The sequence below is a fragment of the Acomys russatus genome, chromosome 11, assembly GCF_903995435.1.
Source record: "Acomys russatus chromosome 11, mAcoRus1.1, whole genome shotgun sequence".
In the NCBI taxonomy this organism is placed as follows: Eukaryota; Metazoa; Chordata; class Mammalia; order Rodentia; family Muridae; genus Acomys; species Acomys russatus.
Genome location: NC_067147.1, coordinates 54,740,281 through 54,764,431, shown reverse-complemented (window position 1 = coordinate 54,764,431; position 24,151 = coordinate 54,740,281). Strand labels below are relative to the sequence as shown.

The window sequence follows — 24,151 nt, the reverse complement described above, 5'->3', positions numbered from 1 at the left end:
TGACGGCGGCAAGGGGCGGGGACAGGCGACAGAAGCGCGGAAAGCACAGCGGCGGGAGAGGAGCTTGGGCTCCGGGTCTCCCCTGCTGTCATGGCTACCGTGGACCTAGAGAAGTTGCGGATGTCCGGGGCTGGCAAGGCCATCGGAGTGCTGACCAGCGGCGGCGATGCGCAAGGTGATGGGGCGCAAAGGTGGTTTTACGGATGGGTCCGGGGTTTCTGCCTGACCTTAGGCCTCTTCGGGCATGTCCGCAGCCCCTTGCCCAACTTGGGGGATAGGAGGCCAATCAGCCTCCTGGGGGGTACCGCGGCTCCGGGTCTCTCTCCTTAGACTCCGCCCCGGGTCACCGGCGTACGTGCTGCAGGCCACGGGCCTTTGCACGCCCCGCCCTCGCGCTGCCTAGGTCCGCCTGGCTTGGGGGTGTGCCCGAGCAGCACGCCGACTTAGGGCACTGGGCTGCTCCTTTCTAGGCCACACGTGTCAGGACCTCTGAGAGCGCAATCTCTTAAGTTCTACAGCCCAGGAACTTGAAAGGATCAGGGACCCTGTACCCTCCCCATGCAGCCTTTGATTCCCACCCCGTCTGAACTGGGGTCGGGTGAGGGGGAGGTGGGCTTGCCCACACACCTTAGGCCAGGACTGCTTCCTGTCCCTTGGCTGGCGGTCTAGGTGGACGACAGAGTGCCTGGAGTGGGAATTGGGGGTGGGAGACTTTGGGAGGTTATTTCTTAACGAAGTCCTGTTCTCACTGCCGTAACTGGGCGAGCACCACATGACTAATTGATCAGGGTCCACAGCCCTCTGCCTGGCTTGGTAAGGCTAGAGAAAAGCCTAGTTTGGGAGGATCTGCCCTCCCCCAAGCCCCTCTCTTGGTGGTCCCGTGATGACTGCTGAGGTGCACACTCTCCTGCTCTAGTTGGGCCCAAGACCAGCTGAAGAGCAACACTACCCAGCTAATCCTCAGAGAGGCTGAGGAAGACACGTGGGTCTTCAAGGGGCTTAGCTTCCCTGAGAAGTTGGGCTTGGTCGTTTCCTTCCAAATAGTTCAGGAGATACAGTTAGACACATGCTTCTCAGCGCAGGCTCCTGACTGACTGCCCAGTCCTTATCTAAGGAAGGGGGGGACAAGGGGGCCGGGAACAACAGGACAATAGACACATCTTACACGCATGGTTGCAAGCCCAGGAAGGCAGAAAAGGTCATGTTGATTCCCATGACTGTTGGGTCCCCTGGGTGGGTGGGGGGGGGGCACAGTAGCTTGTTGTACCCTAGAGTATAGCCCGGTGCTGGGACTGAGCCTGGGCCAGGAACCTGTGGAAGAGTCACACATAGTGGTAGACCGACCACAAGAGAGGCCCTGGCTAGGCCCACTTCATCAACTAGATTGGCATTCCAGTGAGGCCAGCAGAGTCCTGAATCCCATTTGCAGGCTCTGGCAGGCATAGGCTATGCACCCCTGGCTCCTCTCTGAGCAGTGGGAGTCCCCAGTGACTGAGGTGGTAATATTGAGTAGTCTCTGTGGGTGAGGAGTTTCTGCTGTTTTTTGTTTTGTTTTTGTTTTTGTTTTTTTTTGAGACAGGGTTTCTCTATATAACAGCCTTAGCTGTCCTGGGACTCACTTTGTAGACCAGGCTGGCCTTGAACTCACAGAGATCCCCCTGCCTTTGCCTCCGGAGTGCTGGGATTAAAGGCATGCACCACCACCTCTGGCTTTTTTTTTTTTTTAAGTAGATGGTCATGAGCCACCATGTGGTTCCTGAGAATTGAACTCAGGACCTCTGGAAGAGCAGCCAGTGGTCTTAACCACTGAGCCATCTCTCCAGCCTCCTGAGTTCCTGGTGTCTTACGAGGCAGCTGCCAGGCCATGGCTACCAGGGTGACAGACATGTAGTTTTGGAGGCTGGCGGAGGGACTAGAGGCTCAGGAAGTCCTTCCTGGTCAGGTGAGGGTAGGCAAAGCCTGCTTACATTTTCATTTGGGCTCCAGGGCAAGCTCTCTATAGGCTTTCCCAGAGTCCTCTTCGGGTAGGGCCAGGATCAGTGGGCAAAGGGCAGCTGCTGGCCTCGGAGCAGAGTGGAACCTTCCGTTGCCTAAGTTCTGGAAGCTGCCTGTGGGTGTATTCCCCAGGCCAGCAGTGCTTCTGTGCTCAGTCAGCTGCTGGGCTCCTCATGCCTTCTGTGTGCTCTCAGTGGCCTCATGAGCCCTCAGTGGCACTGGCTCACAACAGGTGGAGAAGGGACACCTAGAAGTCCTCACTCACTGAGCCCTAGCTGCATGTGTTAAACATGTGAACACCACCAGCCCTCCTCACTTGAGGCAAGCTGGGCCCAGATTGGGAGTCCTACCCTGGCTAGAGATGACCAGCTCCTTGGCCTGACCAAAGAGCTGCCTCTGGCCTATGAAAAGGTTTCATACTGCCTCCCCCACCCCACCCCCAGTCAGGCAGACAAACCTGTCCTTTTCAGGCCCAAGTCTTTCCCTTCCTGTTGGCCAAGAGTCATGTTAGCTAACTGAGGGGGCGCCGCTGTTCACCGACGTCTCCTCGTCCAGAATAATTTGTTTAAAAGGAACTACAGGTAGAAAACAAAACAAAACAACCCAAAACAACCAAATAACACGAACAACCCAGCAACTCTTGGGCACAGCAACTCTCTGGCAGTTTCTTCCAGCCTTTTCCTTGTACCTAAACAGCCCTGCAGCTCTCTGCCTCCCCTGTGGTCAGTGGAAACACTGATTTCCTGTTTGTGTTGCAAGCTGCCTGCCCTGTGGAGTCTGGGACTGGACACTGGCCTGTTCCGTGATATTTAACACTCTTGTAGGCCCAGGATCATCGCTAGATTCCTGTAAAACACCCCCCCCCCCGCCCCCCGCCCCCCAGAGGTCCTCTGAAGGCACTTTTACAGCAAAGGCATAACCAGGCTTTGGCTCTGCACAGGGCAGCTATGGATGTCAGCTGGCCGATAATTGCCTGCCCTCTGCTGCTGGGTGGCTCTTTGATTGGGCCTGGTTTTTGCCCTGTTCATTTTTGAGGGGGGAAAAGCAAATTAAAGGGCAGCTGAAAAGACCTTTTAGCTGGGTGTGGTGGCGCAGGCGAGGAATCCCAGTAATTGGGGGGGGGGGTGGCATGAGGCTTGCCATGAATTCTGGGCTAGCCTGGGTTATAAAATGAATTGTGGGGACAGAGGAACACAGAGGGTGGGGCCCAGACCTCTGCCACAGTCTAGCATATAGGGGCAGGAAGATGATATGGTCACTGAAGAGCATGCTGCTTTCTCTGGTCGTACCGTGAACCTCAGCCCAAAGGGTCACTGGGTGCACCAAGCTAAGGGGTCTCCCTACCCTCCAGCCCCAGCCCCTTAGTATAGTGATTGGCATTCTACAGAGTGGTTCAACAGTGACAGGAACCATTTGCAAAGGCAGCTTCCTGTGGGACATCTGCTCTCCCAGGTTGCAAGGACCCCCGTTCCCACAAGAAGGGGCAGTCTCCACGCACGTGGCCATCTTGTTCCCTGGTTTGGCACCTGTCTAGGGCCCAATGTAAGTTTTGCTTTTACATTGTCTGGAAGCCATTTTATGTGGCAGGGGTACACTGTGCCTGTTAGGGTAACAGCCCTGTGCTGCCCCCATCACCAGGCTGCCTGGTGAGATGGCCTTGACTGCTGCGACTGGCTTTCACAAGGGCATGTGGCCTCCCTGTGGAGCAAGAGGTGACCTGTGGTTGTGGGTCCCTGGCCTCTGGCATCTCCAAGCTCTGTCTCAGCTGCTGGGCCTCCCATCCCACCCACCAGGGCCCAGGCTCTCTCCTCTGGGCCTGCTGGCATGGGCTAAGGGGATGAAGGAAACATGGTGGTTGTTGCAGACTGGCTAGGCTGATCTCCCTTGTCTTCACTCAGGTGAGAGCAGAGGGAGCCAGCAGGCCGTGCCCAGACTCAGCTGTGGACGCCACATTCTAGGCCTCAGAGCTCAGCTATTTAGGCGTGTGGGATGTTTCTGGCTCCCTCCGGTCTCAGCCTCAGCAATGATGCTTCCATCTGCTTAGGAGGCATTTGCTACTTCTGCAGCAGTGCCCTTTCTTTCCAGCTGTGGGTCCCAGGGAAGGTGTGAGGCAGCGGAGCAGAACAAGATTTTCCAGTCCAGGGGTAGGAGGGTAGGGAGAGGCAGCCCCTCAGCTAGGTCAGTCCAGTGACCTTTTGTTCTCTGCTTAACTGCCTGCTGAGGCCCATGGGGCAGGGTATGGCCAGAGGGCCTCAGTGCCCTTGTCCTTTTCCGGCACTGTATGCTAGCTTAGGCCAGAGGTCTGGGCCCCACTCTGTGTTCTTGTTTCACTGTCCCCCATATTTTATGCCTAGGCCCCATGGTTTGCTCCTGACTCTGTGGGCCTACAGGAATGGGGGCTCCGCTAGGCGCTTCCTATAGCCACATTTACGGCAGCAGAAGCTGAAAACTAGGGATGGGGGGAAGCTCACCCGCTCAAGAACAGCGGCCATGCTCCTCCACATTGTCTGTGTTCTGGGGAGAGTTTTAATTCCAGGCTCTGATTTCCGGTCCCTGAGCCCAATGGAATGGGGATAACTATAGGGATGGGTCCACTTTTCCCTGCCTGGACTGATGGCGTGTTTTGACTCTCACAGGTATGAACGCCGCTGTCAGGGCTGTGACTCGTATGGGCATATACGTGGGGGCCAAAGTCTTCCTCATCTACGAGGTAAGGCCCTGTGTGGTGGGGGTGGCACAGGACAATCTGTTGTGTTCGGGTCACCTTGGAAGCTTTCAGGTAGCTGGGCCTGGACTAACAGTATGTATGTTGTCTGGGAGAAAGGATTGAGCCAAGACATCCATGGGGTGGAGATGTTGGGCATTGTCCAGCCCTGGAGGCCTAGGTTATGGAAGGAAGGGCACTAGGAGACCAGCCAGGACAGTAACACCAATGGGGGAAGGGGTGGCCCTATCTATGCCAGACCTGTTTCGTCTCTGGCTGGCCCAAAGCAAAATCTCTCCCTAGGTCTTTGTCCACCTAGAGCCTTAGGGGCATATGACCGCCCCCTCCCCGTTTCCAGGCCACAGTGTCTGACCTGGTTTGTTCTGACACTGTGGCCCATAGGAAGCAAAGTGGGGGTGTTGGGCTCCCTAATGTAGCTTCTGGCAGACACTGCAAAAAGTCTGTGAGCCATTTTCTCTTTTCTATCCCCACCCACTCCCTGTGTGTCTTGTCTCCTTTCTCCCACAGGCTCTCGAATTTCTTTGTATTATCTTATGGTTATCTTGCACTCACTTTTCACGCACACTGTATCCAACCCCAGCTCAGCCCTCCCAAGGGCCTCTGCCTCTCCCTCTCACTGCTGGGTGTGTCCTGGCCCCTTTGCCCTGGCCCCAAGTTATGGCAGGGCCATACCCAGCCTTCTGCTCTACAGATTGTCGGGGACAGATAGTGGAGGGCAGCCTTAACACAGAGAATACAGCCTGCTCTTTCTCCGAGTGCAGGCTTCAAGCTTACGTGAGGATTGGGGAGAACCCTGCCGTGGAGTCTCAGAGATCTGAGGCAAAGGAGCCTGGCAGATGTGGCTGGTGACCTGATGGGGAGACCTGGGTTTTAGCTGTATGTAAGCCCCCCCCGCCCTGCACCACCCCTGTTCCTCAGGATCCTAACCTCTGTTAAGTGGGAATACTGAGAGCCAGGTGTGGGTGGCGTGTGCCTTTAATAGCCCAGCACTCCAGCTGTAGAGGCAGGAGGATCTCTGAATTAGTGACTTGCTTGGAACTCAGTCTTCCTCTTTTTTTTTTTTTTAATTGTATTTTATTATTTGAATTGTGTGTGTATGTGTCTCTCTGTGTGGGTTCAGGCATGTGAATGCACGCTAGAGGAGGTCAGAGGAGTTGGGTCTGTCTGGAGCCGGAGTCACAGGCGGTTATAAGCGGGTGCTGGAATTGAACTCCAGTCCTCTGCAAGAACATTACATGATTAACCACTGAGCCATCTCTCCAGCCCCCACCCCGACCTTTTTTTTTTTTTTTAGTTTTTCAAGACAGGGTTTCTCTTGTGTAGCCTTGGCTATCCTGAACTCCCTTTGTGCACCACTGAGCTTGGCTTGGAACTCAGTCTTTTAAAAAAAACATTTTAAAAGTTATGCCGGGCGGTGGTGGCACACGCCTTTAATCCCAGCACTTGGGAAGCAGAGGCAGGCAGGCGATCGTTGTGAGTTTGAGGCCAGCCTGGTCTACAAAGTGAGTCCAGGACAGCGAAGGCTACACAGAGAAACCCTGTCTTAAAAAAAAAAAATTGAGGCAGGCGGATCACTGTGAGTTCGAGGCCAGCCTGGTCTACAAAGTGAGTCCAGGACAGCCAAGGCTACACAGAGAAACCCTGTCAAAAAAAAAAAAAAAAAAAAAAAAAAAAAAAGTAAAATGGGGGAGCTTGGCAAAAAACGGGCTCTCACCTTACAGTTTATTCTCAAGCCAAATTTGAGGGACCATGGCCTGGAAATGCAGATTTAATTTACCCCAAATTCTATGTTCCAATGTGGAAGCAGTTTCATGAAGTTTTATTGCTTTATAGAACAAAGAAAGTCATAAGTCAAGGCAAGTTTAAACAACATGGCTGGAAGCCAGGAGCGCTGGCGCACATCGGTGATTTCAGCACTTGGGAGGCAGACGCAGACGGATCTCTGTGAGTTCGAGGCCAGCCTGGTCTATAAAGTGAGTCCAGGACAGCCAAGGCTACACAGAGAAACCCTGTCTCAAAAAACAAGACAAAATGAAACAGAAAATGTTGCTTGGTACATCAGAGCCATGGTCACAGCACACTGGGAAGCTTTCCTATAGGCTCTGATGCTGTCCAGTGACATTCTCAGCTTTTGGGTCAATGGAGGCTGGTTAACTGCTGAGTTTTTCAAGACAAGGTTTCTCTGTGTAGCCCTGGCTGTCTTAGACTCACTTTGTAGACCAGGCTGGCCTCGAATTCACAGAGATCCACTTGCTTCTGCCTCCCAAGTGCTGGGATTAAAGGCATGCCCCACCACGCCTGGCTACTCCAAAAGATTTTTATCTGTTAGACACAAGATGTTAGTTCTGACATTGGGATGGGTGAGGAATGGCTGTTAAAAGAGCTGAAGCTAGACCAGGTATAGTAATTAGCCACTGGACTTGCAATAGCCCAACTCTTCCACAGCCCTGCTGTTACAGTTTATTTTAGCAATTCTTTTTTTTTTTTTTAAGATTTATTTATTTTATGTATGTGAGTACTCTATCTGCATGTACACTTACATAGCAGAAGAGGGCACCAGATTGTGTCATAGATGGTTGTGAGCTACCATGTGGGTGCTGGGAATTGAACTCGGGACCTCTGGAAGAGCAGATAGTGCTCTTAACCTCTGAGCCATCTCTCCAGCCCAGCAATTCTTTTTGACTCTCGGTGATTTCGTTTTTATCAGTGGTGTCTGAAGTCTTCCGACTTGCACGTTAATGATCCTCCTTTTCCTTTTCAAGTCTAGAGGTCTTGAGTGCCCAGAGGAGGTACAGTTGGCCTGGCTTAAACTAAGAAAGCTAGTTAGTTCCTAGACTGGGATGTCTTGTCCACTTGTGGCTCCTGAGAACCTTCTGGTTAAATTCCAGGGCTGAAGGGAGAGCTGCTTGTGTGGCTGCTGTGGCCTGAGCCAACACTTCAGTGTGGGGTTCACTGCCCACTCTGTGACGCCCTACCACTTAGCTAGGGAAGAGGTAGGGAGGACCACAGCTCAGAGCTAGCTGGACAGCACAGGCCAAGAATTGATGGTATCTACTTTTTCCTGGGGATGGAAGGCTAGTGGTGCCCCCTCAGGACTTCAGAGCTGTGATGGAGGCTGTCCATCTTGTCTTAGTCAGTTGCAAATGGACATATCCCATGTCCATTCTATATAAAACCCATAGGCAAGGGCTGGGCGTGGTGGTACACGCCTTTAATCCCATCACTTGGGAGGCAGAGGCAGGTAGATTGATGTGAGTTCAAGGCCAGCCTGGTCTACAGAGTGACTCCGGGACAGCCAAGGCTAACACAGAGAAACCCTGTCTTACCAAACAAACAAAAAATAAAATCCATAGGCAGATACCACAGGGTGGCAGAGGCACTTGGCGCCTTGCTCTCTGATGGGCAACAGCAGAAGTTTGCAAGAAAGCCAGCCAGGTTGGGGGCTGGAAAGATGGCTCAATGGTTAAGAGCTCCGCTTGCTCTTCCGGAGGTCCTGAGTTCAAATCCCAGCAACCACATGGTGGCTCACAACCATCTATAATGCAATCTGATGGCCTCTGCTAAAGATAAAGCACTTATACACACACACACACACACACACACACACACACACACACACACACAAAGCCAGGTTGAATCCCCTTTAGGGTCCAGTCCATAACCCCCAGGACGAAAGATAGATGCTGTCTAGTACTGTAGGGTGCAGTGGCCTGAACTTCCATTCCTTTGCTCTGGGGTGAAGAATTGGCCACAAGCAGCTGGGGACACAGGGGAGGGACATTGTCTTCTGTGGTTGTCCACACATCCATGGGTCTTGGGAATTTTCCCTTGGGTATGGGCCTTTCCATTCACAATACATGCTTGTGTCCATGGGGACACATGTGTGATGTGTATGTGTTCTTGGCAGCCTTTGAAATTAGGTGTTTCTGCCGGGCGTGGTGGTGCACGCCTTTAATCCCAGCACTCAGGAGGCAGAGGCAGGCGGATCGCTGTGAGTTCGAGGCCAGCCTGGTCTACAAAGTGAGTCCAGGATGGCCAAGGCTACACAGAGAAACCCTGTCTCGAAAAACCAAAAAAAAGAAAAGAAAAGAAAAGAAATTAGGTGTCTCATATGTACATGGCTATGGAGGGTGTCACACTAGGCTGTTGTGTAGTAAGGAACATGCATAGTCCCCTCAGACCACAGGCAGGTCATTTCTGCCGCTCACACTGGGCAGATGTCACCTGAAGGACATCAGTCTTACCTAGGGGCTTCTCTGTCCTGGCCTTGACTCTTTTGCTTTGGGTACAATGACATGAGCTCAGCTTGGGGACAGTCCTTGGGTGTCTGCTTGTGCCACAAGCAAAACTGCATGTTTCCCTCTGTAATAAACTCTTGGGCATGCAGGGCATGCTCGGAGCCCCACACTGGCTGCTGGGCCTGTGAGTAGCAGGGCTTGCCATTGGTCCCCCTGAGCCTGCTCACTGCTGGAGAGCACAGTGCTGCTGGCCACAGTGGGGCTGCTATCTCAAATGTCCTTCTTTGCTTTCAGGGCTACGAGGGCCTTGTGGAAGGAGGTGAGAACATCAAGGCAGCCAACTGGCTTAGTGTTTCCAACATCATCCAGCTGGTGAGGCTTGAAGCCAGATGGCTCCTTCCCACTCCGGGAGTGTATGAGCATGTATGGGTGTACACACACACAAAGGCATTCCGATGTGGAGATCTCATGGGCACACAGGCACATAGAGACATGTACAAATGAAAGACAGATATACATACAACAAGTGTGCCTGGACCAGGGAGGCTGTGGGTGGAGACAGGGAAGGTTCTGTTCTGCCTGGTGGGTGGTGGGTGGGTATGTTGTATGGTATATGTGTGTGGATGGGGCGTTAGGGTCTATGGTGTGTGTGTGTGTGTGTGTGTGTGTGTGTGTGTGTGTGTGTGTGTTGGGGTGCTTTCTAGTTCTAAGACTTGTGGAAACTCCTTGGACTTAAGGAGAAAGGCCAAGGTATGGGAGAAACCACACAAAGTTCTACTTCACCCCTCTAACTTTGTGGGGCCAACCTCATCCAGCAGTGACCTCTAGGGACCTTCTGCCACCCCACCTGAAGGCTCCTGTGTCCCTTCTATGCAGGGCGGCACCATTATTGGCAGTGCTCGCTGTAAGGCCTTCACTACGAGGGAAGGACGCCTGGCAGCAGCCTACAATCTACTCCAGCATGGCGTCACCAACCTGTGTGTCATCGGTGGGGACGGCAGCCTCACAGGGGCCAACATCTTCCGCAACGAGTGGGGCAGCCTGCTGGAGGAGCTGGTGAAGGAAGGTAGGTCTGTGCAGAGCTGGCTCTGACCTGGCTCTGGAGGTGGCTGGAAGCCAGCCCCCCTGCCTCCCTTCACCCCCCTAACCCCCCCACCCCCTAGCTGGGGCAGCTTCTGATTTGGGGTAGTCTGCTGGTGGTGAGCAGAGGAGCCCAAGTGGTGCCACCTTATGTTCTAGCGTAGCATACCCCCGCTGTGTGATGGGCCTCCTTGTAACTGATTCCTGAGAGAGGCTGATGTGGGGTGCTAGACTTTCTATTTGCAGAAGTTTGGGTGACATTAGACTCGAAGTCCCAAGGTTGCTGTATGGAAGGTGACATCTCAGGCGTTCTGTGCTTCCTGCAGGAAAAGCTGGAGCACAGTGCCCCCATGGTTCCCTTGGGTGATGAGGTGCTTGAGAGGGGCTGAGCTATGGCTGGGGCCCTGCTGGGCTGTACCCCTTCTTATAGATGGTGGGTGAGGGAGACAAAGGTGTGGCTGAAGTGGCTGGCCAGGGCCATGGCCCTTACTATGTCTTTGGTTCTCTCTTGCAGGTAAGATCTCGGAGGCCACAGCTCAGAACCACGCACACTTGAGCATTGCTGGACTGGTGGGCTCCATCGATAATGACTTCTGTGGCACCGACATGACCATCGGCACAGACTCGGCCCTGCACCGCATTATGGAGGTCATTGATGCCATCACCACCACGGCCCAGAGGTAAGTGGGGCCCATGCTAACTAGCTGACTTGAAGTCTCTGTCCCCTGTTGGCCTCATGAGGGCTGCCACAGCAAGGGGCAGTGGGTGCTGGTAGCCAGGGGGTTTTATAACTGTATCTTCAATCAGTGTCTTCTGCTAGAGAAGATGCTGGGGTCAGCTCCCACCCTTCCAGGTGTCAGTGGGACATTAGCATGGGGACCCTAGCTGTCAGAGAGTACCACACTCTAGGGTGGTAATGTACCTGAAGGGGGGTCTTTGGGCTCCAACCACGGATTACCAGGTTTGGCTCAGCACTAGGCTCTCAAGATGGTTGAGAACCATCCTGAAGACTGGTGAGTGTTTTCTAGCTCAGGGAGCAGGCAGCCCTGAGCATGAGGAGATGGATATTGTCCTTTGTCAGCACCTCTACCTTCTTGGATTAGTGTTGTGGGTTAAGATGTGTGGTCCACAAGTCCCGCATTGACATCCCCACCCATTTCATCTCCGCAGCCACCAGAGGACCTTTGTGTTGGAGGTGATGGGACGTCACTGCGGGTGAGGAGGACTGTCCTGGTCAGCAGGGAGAGGTGGGGCACCTGGGGGCTGCTGGGGACAGTGGGGTGGGGACACATATTGTCTGGCAGGCACCAGTGGGAACATTTAATGTTACGTGAGTAGGAGGGAGCCCTGCCAGGCAGCAGGGAGAGAGACAGCGGGCAAAGCCTGAGAAGTCTGTTCCCTCCGCTCCTCCAGTTACCTGGCACTAGTGTCTGCGCTGGCCTCGGGAGCTGATTGGCTGTTCATCCCTGAAGCACCCCCTGAGGATGGCTGGGAGAACTTCATGTGCGAGAGGCTGGGTGAGGTGAGTGGCCAGCAAGGATTTCTACCTCAGCCACTGACTGGGTGACCTAAGAGGCAGGTATCCCAGAGACCTGTTCTTTCACTTGCTGGCTCAGCAGATCTGTCCTCCCCCTCTGGAGAACTGGGATGTGCGTGTGGGAGGGCCACATTGCTGACTGCAGCATGTGCCTCTGTGAGGTCCATTCGGCTGACGAGTGGACGTAACCTGTAGTCCTAATCCATTGTGGGCTGGACCGGTGGACAAAGGTGTTCAGGCCGCTGCCTGGATTCATCTCTGTGGACAGTGTAGGGAGCGGGACCTCAGTCTTGAGAGGAAGCTTCATAAGCCAGGGCCCAGAGCTGTGACCCTGTAAGAGGGGGAACTACGTAAATGCCCAAAGGGTAGGTGAAGGGCCTGGGGATTAGCTACCTATCTACCAGGTCTATGCTCCCCTGAGAGTAGTAGATTCTAATCCAGGAAATAAGTGTCTAGAAGTGTCTGTGGGGCACTAACTAGGGGGCCCTGGAAGCAAAGGAAATGGGGTATCTGGTAGGAGAGGCCTCCCCAAGAGAGCTAGGGGAAGTGGCTGGCCCCTTTGTCTGGAGCAGGCAACCTGGTACACGGCTCTCAGGATGAAGATGAGGTGACTGACAAAAGCAGGTGTACTCTGCCCTGCAGAGGCCCCAGTAGACGGGGTGGAGCCTACCTGTCTCCCCAGTGACTCCGGGAAGCCTATGTTCTAAAGGAGAGGTAGACCCATGTGACCAGTCCCGGGGTAGACCAGAAGTCCCTGTCTCTCGGGAAGATAGTACTCCTCCTTGTGGCCGTGAACCCTGGCCAGGCAGAAGGGGTGATTTTAGAACCTTCCCAAGTGAAGCTACAGGCAAGATGGAGGTGGGCAAGGCCTGGATAGAGCCTGTGATGCCAGGCTGGGCCTGAGTGCCTGGGATCTGCATACCTCCTTCTCTTCTGCCTGTGTTAGGTGATGGGCTTCTATGAGGCTCAGTCTTTTCCAGAAGATGTGGGTGTTTCCTACCTTGTTCATTGCTCAAGCACCATCAAGGGAGGAGAGACGTTCTGGTTCTTACACTTCCCACTATTACCTTGGCCTGGAGGTCTGGCTCCTTGCCAGCACCACTGCCTCTGAGCAGCACTCTTATATACCCAGGCCTCTCACACGCTCCTTCCACCTTTCTGAGGTAGGAGGATTATGCATTCTATGCCAGCCTGGGCTCCATAAAAAGTCTAGGCCAGCCTTGGCTGTGTGGTGAGACTGTCTCACAAGCTGCTTCCACCCTGTCCCTACTGAGGCTCTGGGGGTCATTGTAGCCTTGTACATCGCAGCAAATCTGTCTGTTGGACCATTGAAGGAAGAAGCGGAGGTGAGGAAGTGCTCTGTCACCGTTAAATTAGCATTAGCATGTGGCACTCACACACCTTGGGAGAGCTGCTGTTGGGCCTTATGAGTCCTCATGTGCTAACTGTAGCCCCTCCCATTCATAGAGAATGTCCTGGGACCCCCTGGCCGATGGTCGGCATTGAAAGGTCCTCCGTTGAGGGATACAGAAATAGCCTGAGATGGAACCTGAGGGTCCTTGGTTAGCTGACTGCAGGAATGGCTGTTTCTGGTCTGCCCCCTGCAGACACACCACCCAGTATCTGCTCATCCCCTGCCTCAGTACCTAGCCTATTGCTGCCTCCCCCATGAGGACAGCAGGGTCCTAGTTGGCTGGCCTCAGCTCTACCACAAACTCCAGATCTCGTTTTCCCTTTTAGAGGTGGGGGAAAGGTAGACACTAAATAGAGGGCCCATGAACCAGTCCTGTATACACACAGATGCCCCTCCCTATGCATGAACACGTGGACCCTCTATGGACAGTCATATGATTACCTGGTCCTCACACATTCATACACCATGCTCAAGTGGGCTGTAGATACAGTATCCGAGACCCCAGCGAGGCTTGCTTGTCCCTGGTGGTCACTTACAGTCAATGGCCCATGGCTAGAGAGTGAGCCCAGTGTCTCTTGACAGACTCGGAGCCGGGGATCGCGGCTAAACATCATCATCATCGCTGAGGGGGCCATCGACCGGCATGGGAAGCCTATTTCATCAAGCTACGTGAAGGATGTGAGTACAGCAGTTTCCCAGGGCAAGGCAGGTCCTCTCCGGTCACCCGACCCCAGCCATGCTTCCTGCAGATAAGTGCTGGCCCTGGGCCGACTCCCTCCCTGGTCTGAAGTCGGTCACTAGGGCATTGCAAGTTGTGAAGTGGCTGGCTGGGTTCTCCAGAGAAGCTGAGGATCAGGCCTGGTCCAAGGCACTGTCCCTCCATATTGTGAGCCCAGCCCTTTGGGTCCTGACTTCACTCAGTCTGTCTGGGCCCCTCAGCGCTCCAGTGTTAGGTCTTAGCTGTCAGCCCTCCAAGTGATGGAGTGCCCCCACCCTCTACTCCAGACTCAGCACCCAACAGCGTGGACTTGCCAGATGGGTTGCACACCTGTAAACTCATACTAGGGAGGCTGAGGCAGAAGGCATGTGAGTTCTGTGCCAGCCTGGCATCCATACAGATTCTAGGTCAGCCCTGGTTACATAATGAAATTTCATCTCAAAACAAAACTAACAGCTGGGACTGTGAAGGGCCTTTCTCTAGCCTCTGGTGATGGTGATGGTGGTGGTGGTTGTGCTGGTGGCAGTGGCGGTGGGCATCCCCCAGGAAAACCACAGTCCCCACCTGGTACCGCTACCTTTGCCCCGACCTCCTCTGCCAGTGACTATGTCCCTATATCTTCTGATTCTCTGCTAGGACTAACCTATTTGTGGTTCTCTCTGTAACTAGGCCCCTAGAACCACAGGGGTCCAGTGGACACTGAGCAGAGGGGCCAGGGACTACATTCAGCTTTGAGTAGCCAGGGCTGCAGACCATGAAACAGCCAGTCCTGTATACACTCCCTGTGCAGGAATACATGGACCCTCCATGTACACTCACATGATCCTCACACATTCATATACACTCACATGAACCCCACACTCAGGTGCTTCGGCATATTTCTCAGGCTGGTGCTGGGAACCCTCAGGGCTGTTTGTAAACCTAAGGCTACATGGGTGGACTATGGGGACTGGGCCCGTGGGCAGCCGGGCAGGCACTACCACAGATCCTACAGAACCTCTGCTCTTTTCACAAATAGCTGGTGGTTCGGAGGCTGGGTTTCGATACGCGAGTGACCGTGCTAGGCCATGTGCAGCGAGGAGGGACGCCCTCAGCCTTTGACCGAGTGCTGGTATGTTTATGAGCCTCCGAAGGGACATTTGTGCGTGTGTGTCCATGCATATGTGAGTGTGTGTGTGTGTGCGCACACGCGCGCGCATACTGAAGGACTGTGTTGGCTGTCTCAGCTATTCCAGATTCTTCCTAAAATTCTACAGAAGCCGAGTGTGGGGGCGCATGCCTTTAATCTCAGTACTTGGGAGGCAGAGGCAGGTGGATCTCCGAGTTCGTGGCCAGTTCGTGGTCTATAAAGAGAGTTCCAGGATAGCCAAGGCTACACAGAGAAACTTTGTCTCAAAAAACCAAAACCAAACCAAACCAAAATCCTTTACAGAATGGACATCCTGTTAGAGCCAAAACAGATCAGGTTCTTAGCCAGGAAGGCCCACTCGCACCACGTGCAGATGATGAGCTAGGCCAGAAGCCCTCTGACAGAACTATGTAGATGTGAGACCAGATGGTGTTGGCTTGGCCCCGGTGTGTACAAAATCTACTGTGCTCTGCCAAGAGCCCCGGTGTACCAATTCCCTTGGCCCTACTGAAAAATTGGACACAGACCCATGGAAAGGAGCCACACTCGTTCATCTGGGCCTCTCTTGCACCCTACATGAGTCTTGAGTCTCTAAAGAGGCCAGGGGAGTCCAAGACTTGGATACAAGGCCTAGATCTAAAATGTTCTGAGATCACTATGCTCAGCCAATGCCCTGGCTGCTGGTGGGAGTGCAAGGCGCTTGGGCAGAGGCGAAGGACAAAGGATAGCTCACTACAATTTGGCTGTCACTGGAGTGCCAGCATTTTCATGCCAATTCCGAGTCCAAATGTCTACAGGGTTGAGCCAGGGGACACCAGCTCAAGGGTCAGGTACTTCCACGGGTACTTCATTTTCGTCTGTCCGTCCGTTCTCTCAGCAGCTGTGGTCTCTCCCCTGAAGCACAGTTCTTGGCGTTCTAGCTGCCCCAGCCTGTCAGCCCATGTTTATCATTACTAGTTTTTTCAGGAGAGTGTGATACACGAGGCTCCAAGCGAGGGATGCTGGGGAAGGAGCCCTAAAGCCCCTAGCTGTTGTCCTTCCTTGCCACTTGCAGTCCAAGAGACCTTGGGCAAGCCCTCTCACTAGGCCCACTAGCCAGGCTGTGGGGATTCTGATGGGAAATGGGAACGGACTGGCTGTTGTGACTGTTGAGCATGCCAAGACACCATGATCTGGGAGCCTGGGCCAGTGTAGAGGAGGCTCAGAAAGCCAGGCTGTGTGCATCTGCAGAGGGCCTGCGTTGGCTTGCAGAATAGGCAGACGACTGAGTGCATTTGTGTACGGTGGGGCGGGCTCTACCGGCCTGAGCCGTGCTGCCCTCCCTCCTGTGCAGAGCAGCAAGATGGGCATGGAGGCCGTGATGGCGTTGCTGGAGGCCACACCCGACACGCCAGCCTGTGTGGTCAGCCTCTCTGGGAATCAGTCTGTGCGGCTGCCTCTCATGGAGTGTGTGCAAGTGGTGAGTGCAGCACCCTTCCCCGCCCCTGTCCGTTCAGGGTCTCCCCTAAGTCCTGCTGCTTCTGTGTATATTATAGGGTGGGGGGCGGGGTCAGGGGTTGCAGTTGGAGAGGAAGGGTCTGCCCGGCTTCAGAACACCAGGGGGAGATGGCTAAAGGGAAGTTTGGAGGTGCATAAGTGTCGTCAGGGGGCTGGGAGAGCGAGGTCTCAGCTTCCTGGGGGCAGTGGCATTAGGTAGGGGACTAGGTATTTGGGATTAGGGTAGGAAGAGGTAAGGCTCTGGCAGGTAGAGGGTCATTAGGGTAGCAGTGACAGGAACTCTAAGATGGGGTGCAGGTGAGGTCAAAGGGCTGTGAGGCCAGGCAGGGAGATTGGCTTTGGCTTTGGCTCAGGGTAGAAGGTTCTGTAGCTTGGGGTAATCAAGGTCTGCTAGGGATTCTGGGCTGTGGAGCAAGTAGGAGGCTTGGGCCTGGTCCTCTTAGGACATCTACCACACCTGGCCTTGCTTCAGACCATGCAGGGTATTGGTTGTAGGTCTGGGAGGTGGACGTGGGGCGTCCTCCCATTCCCAAGGCTCTGAGGGGTTTGGGGCACAGTGAAGCACAGGACTGGTTTATCGCTAATAGGGGAAGACTCACGTCTGGGGCCAGATGGGCCTCTTGGGCCTCCTGAAAGCTAGACTCATGCCATGAAGAGGTTGGCTAAGGTTCCCGCCTTGAGCCGGGCTGTGTCTGTGCATGCAATCTGGCTTTCTTGACGACCTGGCTCCCTTTTCTCTTTAAGACCAAGGAAGTGCAGAAGGCCATGGACGAGAAACGATTTGAGGAGGCCATCCAGCTCCGTGGCAGGTGAGGGGAGCTGTCAGTTATGGCAGCTGGGAGGTGGAGGTGAGCATGGGTCTGTGGGCACTGGGCAGGCCCCGCTCCCCTCAGCGTTCTGCACCAGTACCCACTGTTGTAGGAGCTGAAGGGAGGCAGCCCCTGTGGTGACAATGCTACCTGTGGCATGTGGGACTGCTGTGCCAGGGAGGGACCTACAGGGAGTGTGTGGGGGTCAGGGGTAGTGGTACTGTTGATGCACAGAGGTCATGGCCAGCTTCGGATGCTGTGGGTGTGCCTTGTGGAGGGCACCGAGGGCCAGCAGGGGTATGGAACTCTAGTTCCGTGGAGGCATGGGCTGCCACCTCCTGCAGGTACCTGGCCCCGAGGCCTGACTGTAGATTTTGCCTGGATGCCCAGGCTGTGGGCTTTGTCACATGGGAAAGCACAGTCCTGTCAGACTGCATGTGGCTGTTGAAGATGCCTGGGTGGGGGTGTAGCAAGACAAAGTGACTGTACAGGATCTGAGTTCCGGCCCTGTGTTGGTAATTCACTGAGCTCTTAAGTCACATGCATGCCCGTGCCCTGTCCTGACTGCTGAGCAGCTGGCTCCATGCTCTGCCAACTTCATGGTTGCCGCGGGGATGATGCGGGGCTGTGAGCCACACGGTCGTCTTCCTTTCCAGGAGCTTTGAAAACAACTGGAAAATCTACAAGCTCCTTGCCCACCAGAAGATCTCTAAGGAGAAGGTAGGAACCATGGCAGAGCCCACGGCTGTAATGCTTCTGCCATCTTCCGCTTCCTCCTGCCTCCCTCCTACGCTGTTGCCTGCATCCTGGGGGGCTGAGTTCCAAGTTTGGGGCACTCCTCCCTTCTGCCTTAAGTCTTAGCCATGCGCTGAGGGCTGGGCTCAGCTTTGCTTGCGGCCACAGGGCCCAGCCGCAACACAGTCTAGTGCTTCCCAGGGACTGTTGGCTGAAGTGGCCCTGTTCTGACTTGGGGGAAGGAAGCTGCCAGTGCATCTTGATCTGTTCCCCCACAGATAAGACCCTGGGGAAAAGGGGCTGATCCTCCAGATGTCCTGAGTTCAATTCCCAGCAACCACATGGTGGCTCACAACCATCTATAATATGAACTGATGCCCTCTTCTGGCCTGCAGGTGTTCATGCAGGCAGAGAACTGGATACGTAGTAATAAATTAAAAAAAAAAAAAAAGACCCTGGGGAAAGATATCTCCAGAGTAAAAATAGTGAAAGGGCTGCTTCTTCCTACTCCAGAGACCAGGACAGGGCCTCACTCTCATACTCTGAGCTGGCACACTGGAGCATACAGTTTATGGATATATCTTTTTTTTTTTTTCCCCTGAGACAGGGTCTCTCTATGTAGCCTTGGCTCTCCTAGACTCGCTTTCTTGACCAGGCTGGCCTTAAAGTCATAGCAATTCGTCTGCCTCTGCCTCTGCCTCCCAAGTATGCTACCACCTGGCTTTTTTTTTTTTTTTAAGATTTATTTATTTATTTATTTGTTATGTATACAGTGCTCTGTCTGCATGTACACCTGCAGGCCAGAAGAGGGCATTAGATCACATTATAGAGAGTTGTGAGCTACCATGTGCTTGCTGGGAATTGAACTCAGGACCTTTGCAAGAGCAGCCAGTGCTCTCAACCTGTGAGCCATCTCTCCAGCCCTGGATATCTTATCTTACATCAACATAGCACCAAAGCCAGTTGCTTCATGCTCTCGGCACAGCAAAGCTACTCTAAGGCTGGGTGGCCACACCCTACTCCACTGGGGCTGTGCCTACCACCCCTGTCTGAGGACAGCTGATTCCTGGGGGGGTAGGGAGTGGGGGAGGGGGGTTGAAGCAACTGTTTATGCAGCCCATTGTCTACTTATGCCAGGAGACCTTGTGGTGAATGTTTGTTCTCATTTAGTCTTTCCCAGAACTTTCTGGAATGAACAGGACAGCTATCTTATTCTGTGTACAGGGAGTTGACCTGGTGGAGAGCATCTGGGCTGGCTGGGGAATCTTTCTGGCCCTGTGGCTGATATTTCTGTCGTTTCTCCTTCCTGAAGTCTAACTTCTCCCTGGCCATCCTGAACGTGGGAGCCCCCGCGGCTGGCATGAACGCAGCTGTGCGTTCAGCAGTGCGCACTGGCATCTCCGAGGGACACACAGTGTACGTCGTGCACGATGGCTTCGAAGGCCTGGCCAAGGGTCAGGTAGGTGTCACGGGTGAAGCAGTTGGTGGCTGGGGCTGTATTCTCGATCCTTCCCATTCAAGGATCTGAGGGGTATCAGATGCGTAAACAGAACGGGACACGAAGAAACGTGATAGTCCATGAGGAAAGGCTGGCTGCCCTGCGAGTGGAAACCGGGGCTCCGTCCTCTTAATTAGCCCTAAGACCCAGGTTCCCTGCTTTGAGGTGATGGCCAGCACCAGGTCTCTGTCCCCCTGCCTGAGGAGTTGCTGCTGAGACAGACCTTGGGCGACCTTCCTGAAGCCATGTTCTTCCTGGCAGGTGCAAGAAGTGGGCTGGCATGATGTGGCAGGCTGGCTGGGGCGTGGTGGCTCAATGCTGGGGACAAAGAGGTGAGTAGTAGCTGGTTGCTGGATGGTGCATGGCCTACCGATGGGGACAGCTGGAGAGGGAGATGCTACCAATGTCTCATGCCTGCCCTGCAGTGTGGGGACACTCAGTGGGAGGGCAGCTGGAGCAGCGGTGTCCCTCATGAGGGATGAGCTGTTCTTTCCTGCTGTGGGCTGTGGTTTTTTTGTTTGTTTGTTTGTTTTGAGACAAGGTTTCTCTGTGTAGCCTTGGCTGTCCTGAACTCACTTTGTATACCAGGCTGGTCTCAAACTCACAAAAATCTGGCTGCCTCTACCTCCCAAGTGCTGGGACTAAAGGAGTGTGCCACCACACCTGGCTCGGTGGTGTGGTTTTTATCTTAAGTCCTGGTGGTCTTACGATGGGTTCAAGATCCTCCACAGAGTTGGCAAGGATCACTTTGTCCTGTCCAAGGCTGTGGAGACTCAAAGGCTGGAGAAAGCGTGTTGTTTCTAGTCACTACCTCAGCCGGAAGGGACACCCAGAGTAGGGTGACAGGCAAAGGCTTGTCCAGTGCCCAGCAGGGTAGTGGAGTACACGCCCAGGCCTCTCATGCCGTACCTATTCCACACGGAGCCACACTGAAGGTCTCTTTGGTGACTGGTCTCTGGCTCTGGGAATGTCCAAGCCAGAGGTGAGAACGCACTCTGGTGTTGGGAGTTGCATGCCTCCTGCCCAGGCCGATGTCTCTCCAACCACAGGACGCTGCCCAAGCCCCACCTGGAGGCCATTGTTGATAACCTCCACGCCTACAACATTCACGCCCTGCTGGTTATTGGTGGCTTTGAGGTGAGGCTTCTCGTCTTGGGTCACTGTGGGTGCCGCTCTACTCCAGGGCCGGAAGTGTGGCCTCAAACATGGACCTTTGGCCGGGGGCAGCCAGAGGGTCAAAGCTGTCACTTGTAGGGCTGGGCCTGGGATTTTTATCTCCTAAATGCTTTACAGAGTACAGTTAGCATGGTGCTAGGCAATCAGGAGAGAGACGGAAATAGAAGGCCTATGAAAAGAGGGGGAGGGGGAGGTGGAGGGGGAGGGGGGAAGGGCGAGGCCTGAGGCCCACTGATGGCATGTCCTGGTGCTTGGTGAGTCCTTGCCAAATGATAGAACATGAACATGGGTGGATTTGAACTGAGGCCCTTGGCTGGAACCCTCTGGTCCTCATTAGGACCCTGATTTTCAGGAAGGACAAGGGTCCTTAGCTCTAGTAGGCCTCTCTCATCCAGCCCATGGGTGGGTGTAGATTGTGCTAGTACAGTACCAGACAGAGTCATCAACAGGGGCGGGGCAAGATGGCTGTCCAGCCCTGGTGGAACTCTGCTTCATTCCCTCCCCCAATCCTTTCTCTCGCCTCCTTTTCCTTCCTGACCCCCACAGGCCTATGAGGGTGTGCTGCAGCTGGTGGAGGCACGGGGCCGCTACGAGGAACTCTGCATTGTCATGTGTGTCATTCCTGCCACTATCAGCAACAATGTGCCTGGCACTGACTTCAGCCTGGGCTCAGACACAGCTGTCAATGCGGCAATGGAGGTGAGGTGTCCTGGAGGGTGCAGGCAGGTGTCCTGGAGGGTGCAGGCAGGTGTTCTGGAGGGTGCAGGCAGGTGTCCTGGAGGGTGCAGGCAGGTGTCCTGGAGGTGAAGGCAGGTGTCCTGGAGGGTGCAGGCAGGTGTCCTGGAGGTGAAGGCAGGTGTCCTCGAGGGTGCAGGCAGGTGTCCTGGAGGTGAAGGCAGGTGTCCTGGAGGGTGCAGGCAGGTGTCCTGGAGGTGAAGGCAGGTGTCCTGGAGGGTGCAGGCAGGTGTCCTGGAGGGTGCAGGCAGGTGTCCTGGAGGGTGCAGGCAGGTGTCCTGGAGGGTGCATGCAGGCCGTGTGTCCACTGCTTAGTGGGTCTCCAAGCCCTTGCCCATAGGATGACAGTCATAACCAAAACTGTTTCTTGGCTATCACCTGTATCCCTAGGGGACAGGTATCCTCAGCTGGGAGCCTCTGGATTTGTGTAGACCCAGTGTGGGTGGCCCAGGCTCTGTCCCTACCCAGCTGTCATGCGGATTGTGGGAGTCCTTGGTACTGAGCACAGTTGCTGCTGCCTTGTGATCCTGTCATGGGTCTGGTGTGACAGTGTTCCGTGGCCCATGACAGGTGAGAAGGACGGACAGAAGATTCTAACTGTCCTCCCTGCCCTTTTGTTTTTGAGAAAAGGGTCTTATTCTGTAGCCCAGGCTAGGTTAGAACTCTCTACCTAGCCTTGAGCTTGTAGTAGGGTCCTACTTCAACATCCTGACTACGGTGAGGAGCTACCATGCTATGCTCTGACTGTGTCCCCCTCCTCTCTTCCCTTGATCCCTCCAGAGTTGTGACCGCATCAAGCAGTCAGCCTCGGGGACAAAGCGTCGCGTGTTCATCGTAGAGACCATGGGGGGCTACTGCGGCTACCTAGCCACTGTGACAGGCATTGCTGTGGGCGCTGATGCCGCCTACGTCTTTGAGGACCCTTTCAACATCCATGACTTAAAGGTGAGCCCAGCCCCACCCATAGGCTCCACAGCTACCCATGAACCTGACTCTTCAAGTCACTTAGCAAGTGACAGCAAGTTCCATTCTTGAAGCAGTGTGCTTAAGCGTCACCGCCTCACCCCTGGCCCTGAGGTTGCTGGGTCCTACCTGCCCCCCGTTTTTCTTCTCACCTCTAAACTTACCTCCTCTCCTTCCCAGGCCAACGTGGAGCATATGACAGAGAAGATGAAGACAGACATCCAGAGGGGCCTGGTGCTCCGGTGAGGCTGCTGCTGGTGCTGGGCAGAGCGGGCACACGGGCCTGGGAGCTGTGGCCCTCTTCACCTAATGCACTCAACCTGTGCATAGTCGGGGGGTGGGGGGCAGACTTGGGGCATGCCCTGACAGACTTGCATGTCTCCGCAGGAACGAGAAGTGCCATGAACACTACACCACAGAGTTCCTACACAACCTCTACTCCTCGGAAGGCAGAGGTGTCTTCGACTGCAGGACCAACGTGCTGGGCCACCTGCAGCAGGTATGACTCTCAAGAGTGGTTTCTCAGCCTCTGAGGTACTCACCTGCAGGATTCCCATCTCCATTTTCTTCTCTGGGGATCCTTTGAGGACCCTTGAGAGAGAGGCTTTGTGCATGGCCCTGAGAAAGTACTTGCCAAGCTGGGTTGTTTTTTTTTTTTTTTTTTTTCCTCCAGTCCTCCAGGGTAGTGACTGTTCCCATCAGTGTTTCATGGAGAGGCCACTGAGTCCCATCTTTTGAGTTCTCATCTCAGGGGTGTGGGCCTGAGACCCAAACCTGGCACTTGGGCACTAGACCGAGCCCTTGTCTTCTGGGAGGCGGCCCAAACCCGTCATTCTGTGACCATCTCCTCCTTGGCCTATTCTCTCACTTACTAAATAAACCCCATTGGCTCATGGCAGCTCTCAGGAGGCCTGGGTGGGGCCACTGCCTATAGATCCTGTGGCCCAGGTGTCATTTCCGGCCTCTGGAATGGCTTCTAGGCCATGTTTTGAGGACACAAGGAGACTGTCATGGCTCAGGTGGTAGTCTAGGATCCCCTTTTGTGTCCACTCTCCTCTGTGGTTTGGCCAGTTCCAGAGATGTGGTTTTGCCTGTGTTTCCAGGGTGGTGCTCCAACCCCCTTTGACCGGAACTATGGGACCAAACTGGGGGTGAAGGCCATGCTGTGGATGTCGGAGAAACTGCGCGATGTCTACCGCAAAGGTCGGTGGGATGAGCTGGCCCAACCTGGCTTTCGGGGAGTCTCTGAGGGCATGGCTTTGCCTACCACATACTGGTTTCCATAGGGCGGGTGTTTGCCAACGCCCCGGACTCGGCCTGTGTCATTGGCCTGCGGAAGAAGGTGGTGGCCTTCAGTCCAGTCACAGAACTCAAGAAAGACACCGATTTTGAGTAAGTCCCTTTGGAGCTGCGTGGAGAAAGGAGGACCCCGGGAGGCCCAGAATGTCCCTGGATAGGGTCCCTACCCAGGCTTTGAAGTGCAGGAATCTTGTCCAGGTGTTCTGAGGCCAGCACAGGGCAGTCTGAAGAGGTTTGATGGTGAGCGGGTGGTTAGCCTGTCACTCTTGGACCTGACTCTACCTCAGAAGCACTTTCTGTCACCCCAAGCCAGGGGAATGGGGCAACCAGATGTACCCCATATGCCACCCTGGTCACAGTGATGACTAGATTCTCAGGGGGGTTTAAGGGGTTGTGGGATTTGGCTTCCGTCAGTACCTAACCTTGACCTTCTCAGGCACCGCATGCCCCGGGAACAGTGGTGGCTGAATCTGCGGCTAATGCTGAAGATGCTGGCACATTACCGCATCAGCATGGCAGACTACGTGTCCGGGGAGCTGGAGCACGTCACACGCCGCACCTTGAGCATAGACACGGGTTTCTGAGGCCACCACCACTACTGCC

At 54.5% G+C, this 24,151-nt stretch overlaps 1 protein-coding gene across 1 annotated transcript; it reads left to right on the top strand.

Moving 5' to 3' along the window:
- Pfkl (phosphofructokinase, liver type) lies at positions 1-24,151 on the top strand. Its single transcript, XM_051153346.1, has 22 exons — positions 1-175; positions 4,632-4,705; positions 9,253-9,330; positions 9,835-10,024; positions 10,553-10,718; positions 11,209-11,253; positions 11,452-11,560; positions 13,572-13,667; positions 14,726-14,818; positions 16,170-16,295; positions 17,078-17,142; positions 17,799-17,862; positions 19,190-19,336; positions 19,637-19,707; positions 20,425-20,512; positions 21,098-21,250; positions 22,067-22,231; positions 22,430-22,491; positions 22,637-22,748; positions 23,353-23,452; positions 23,536-23,641; positions 23,985-24,151. Exons 1-22 carry the CDS (start codon positions 91-93, stop codon positions 24,130-24,132), a joined length of 2,343 nt encoding a protein of 780 aa, XP_051009303.1. The 5' UTR covers positions 1-90; the 3' UTR covers positions 24,133-24,151.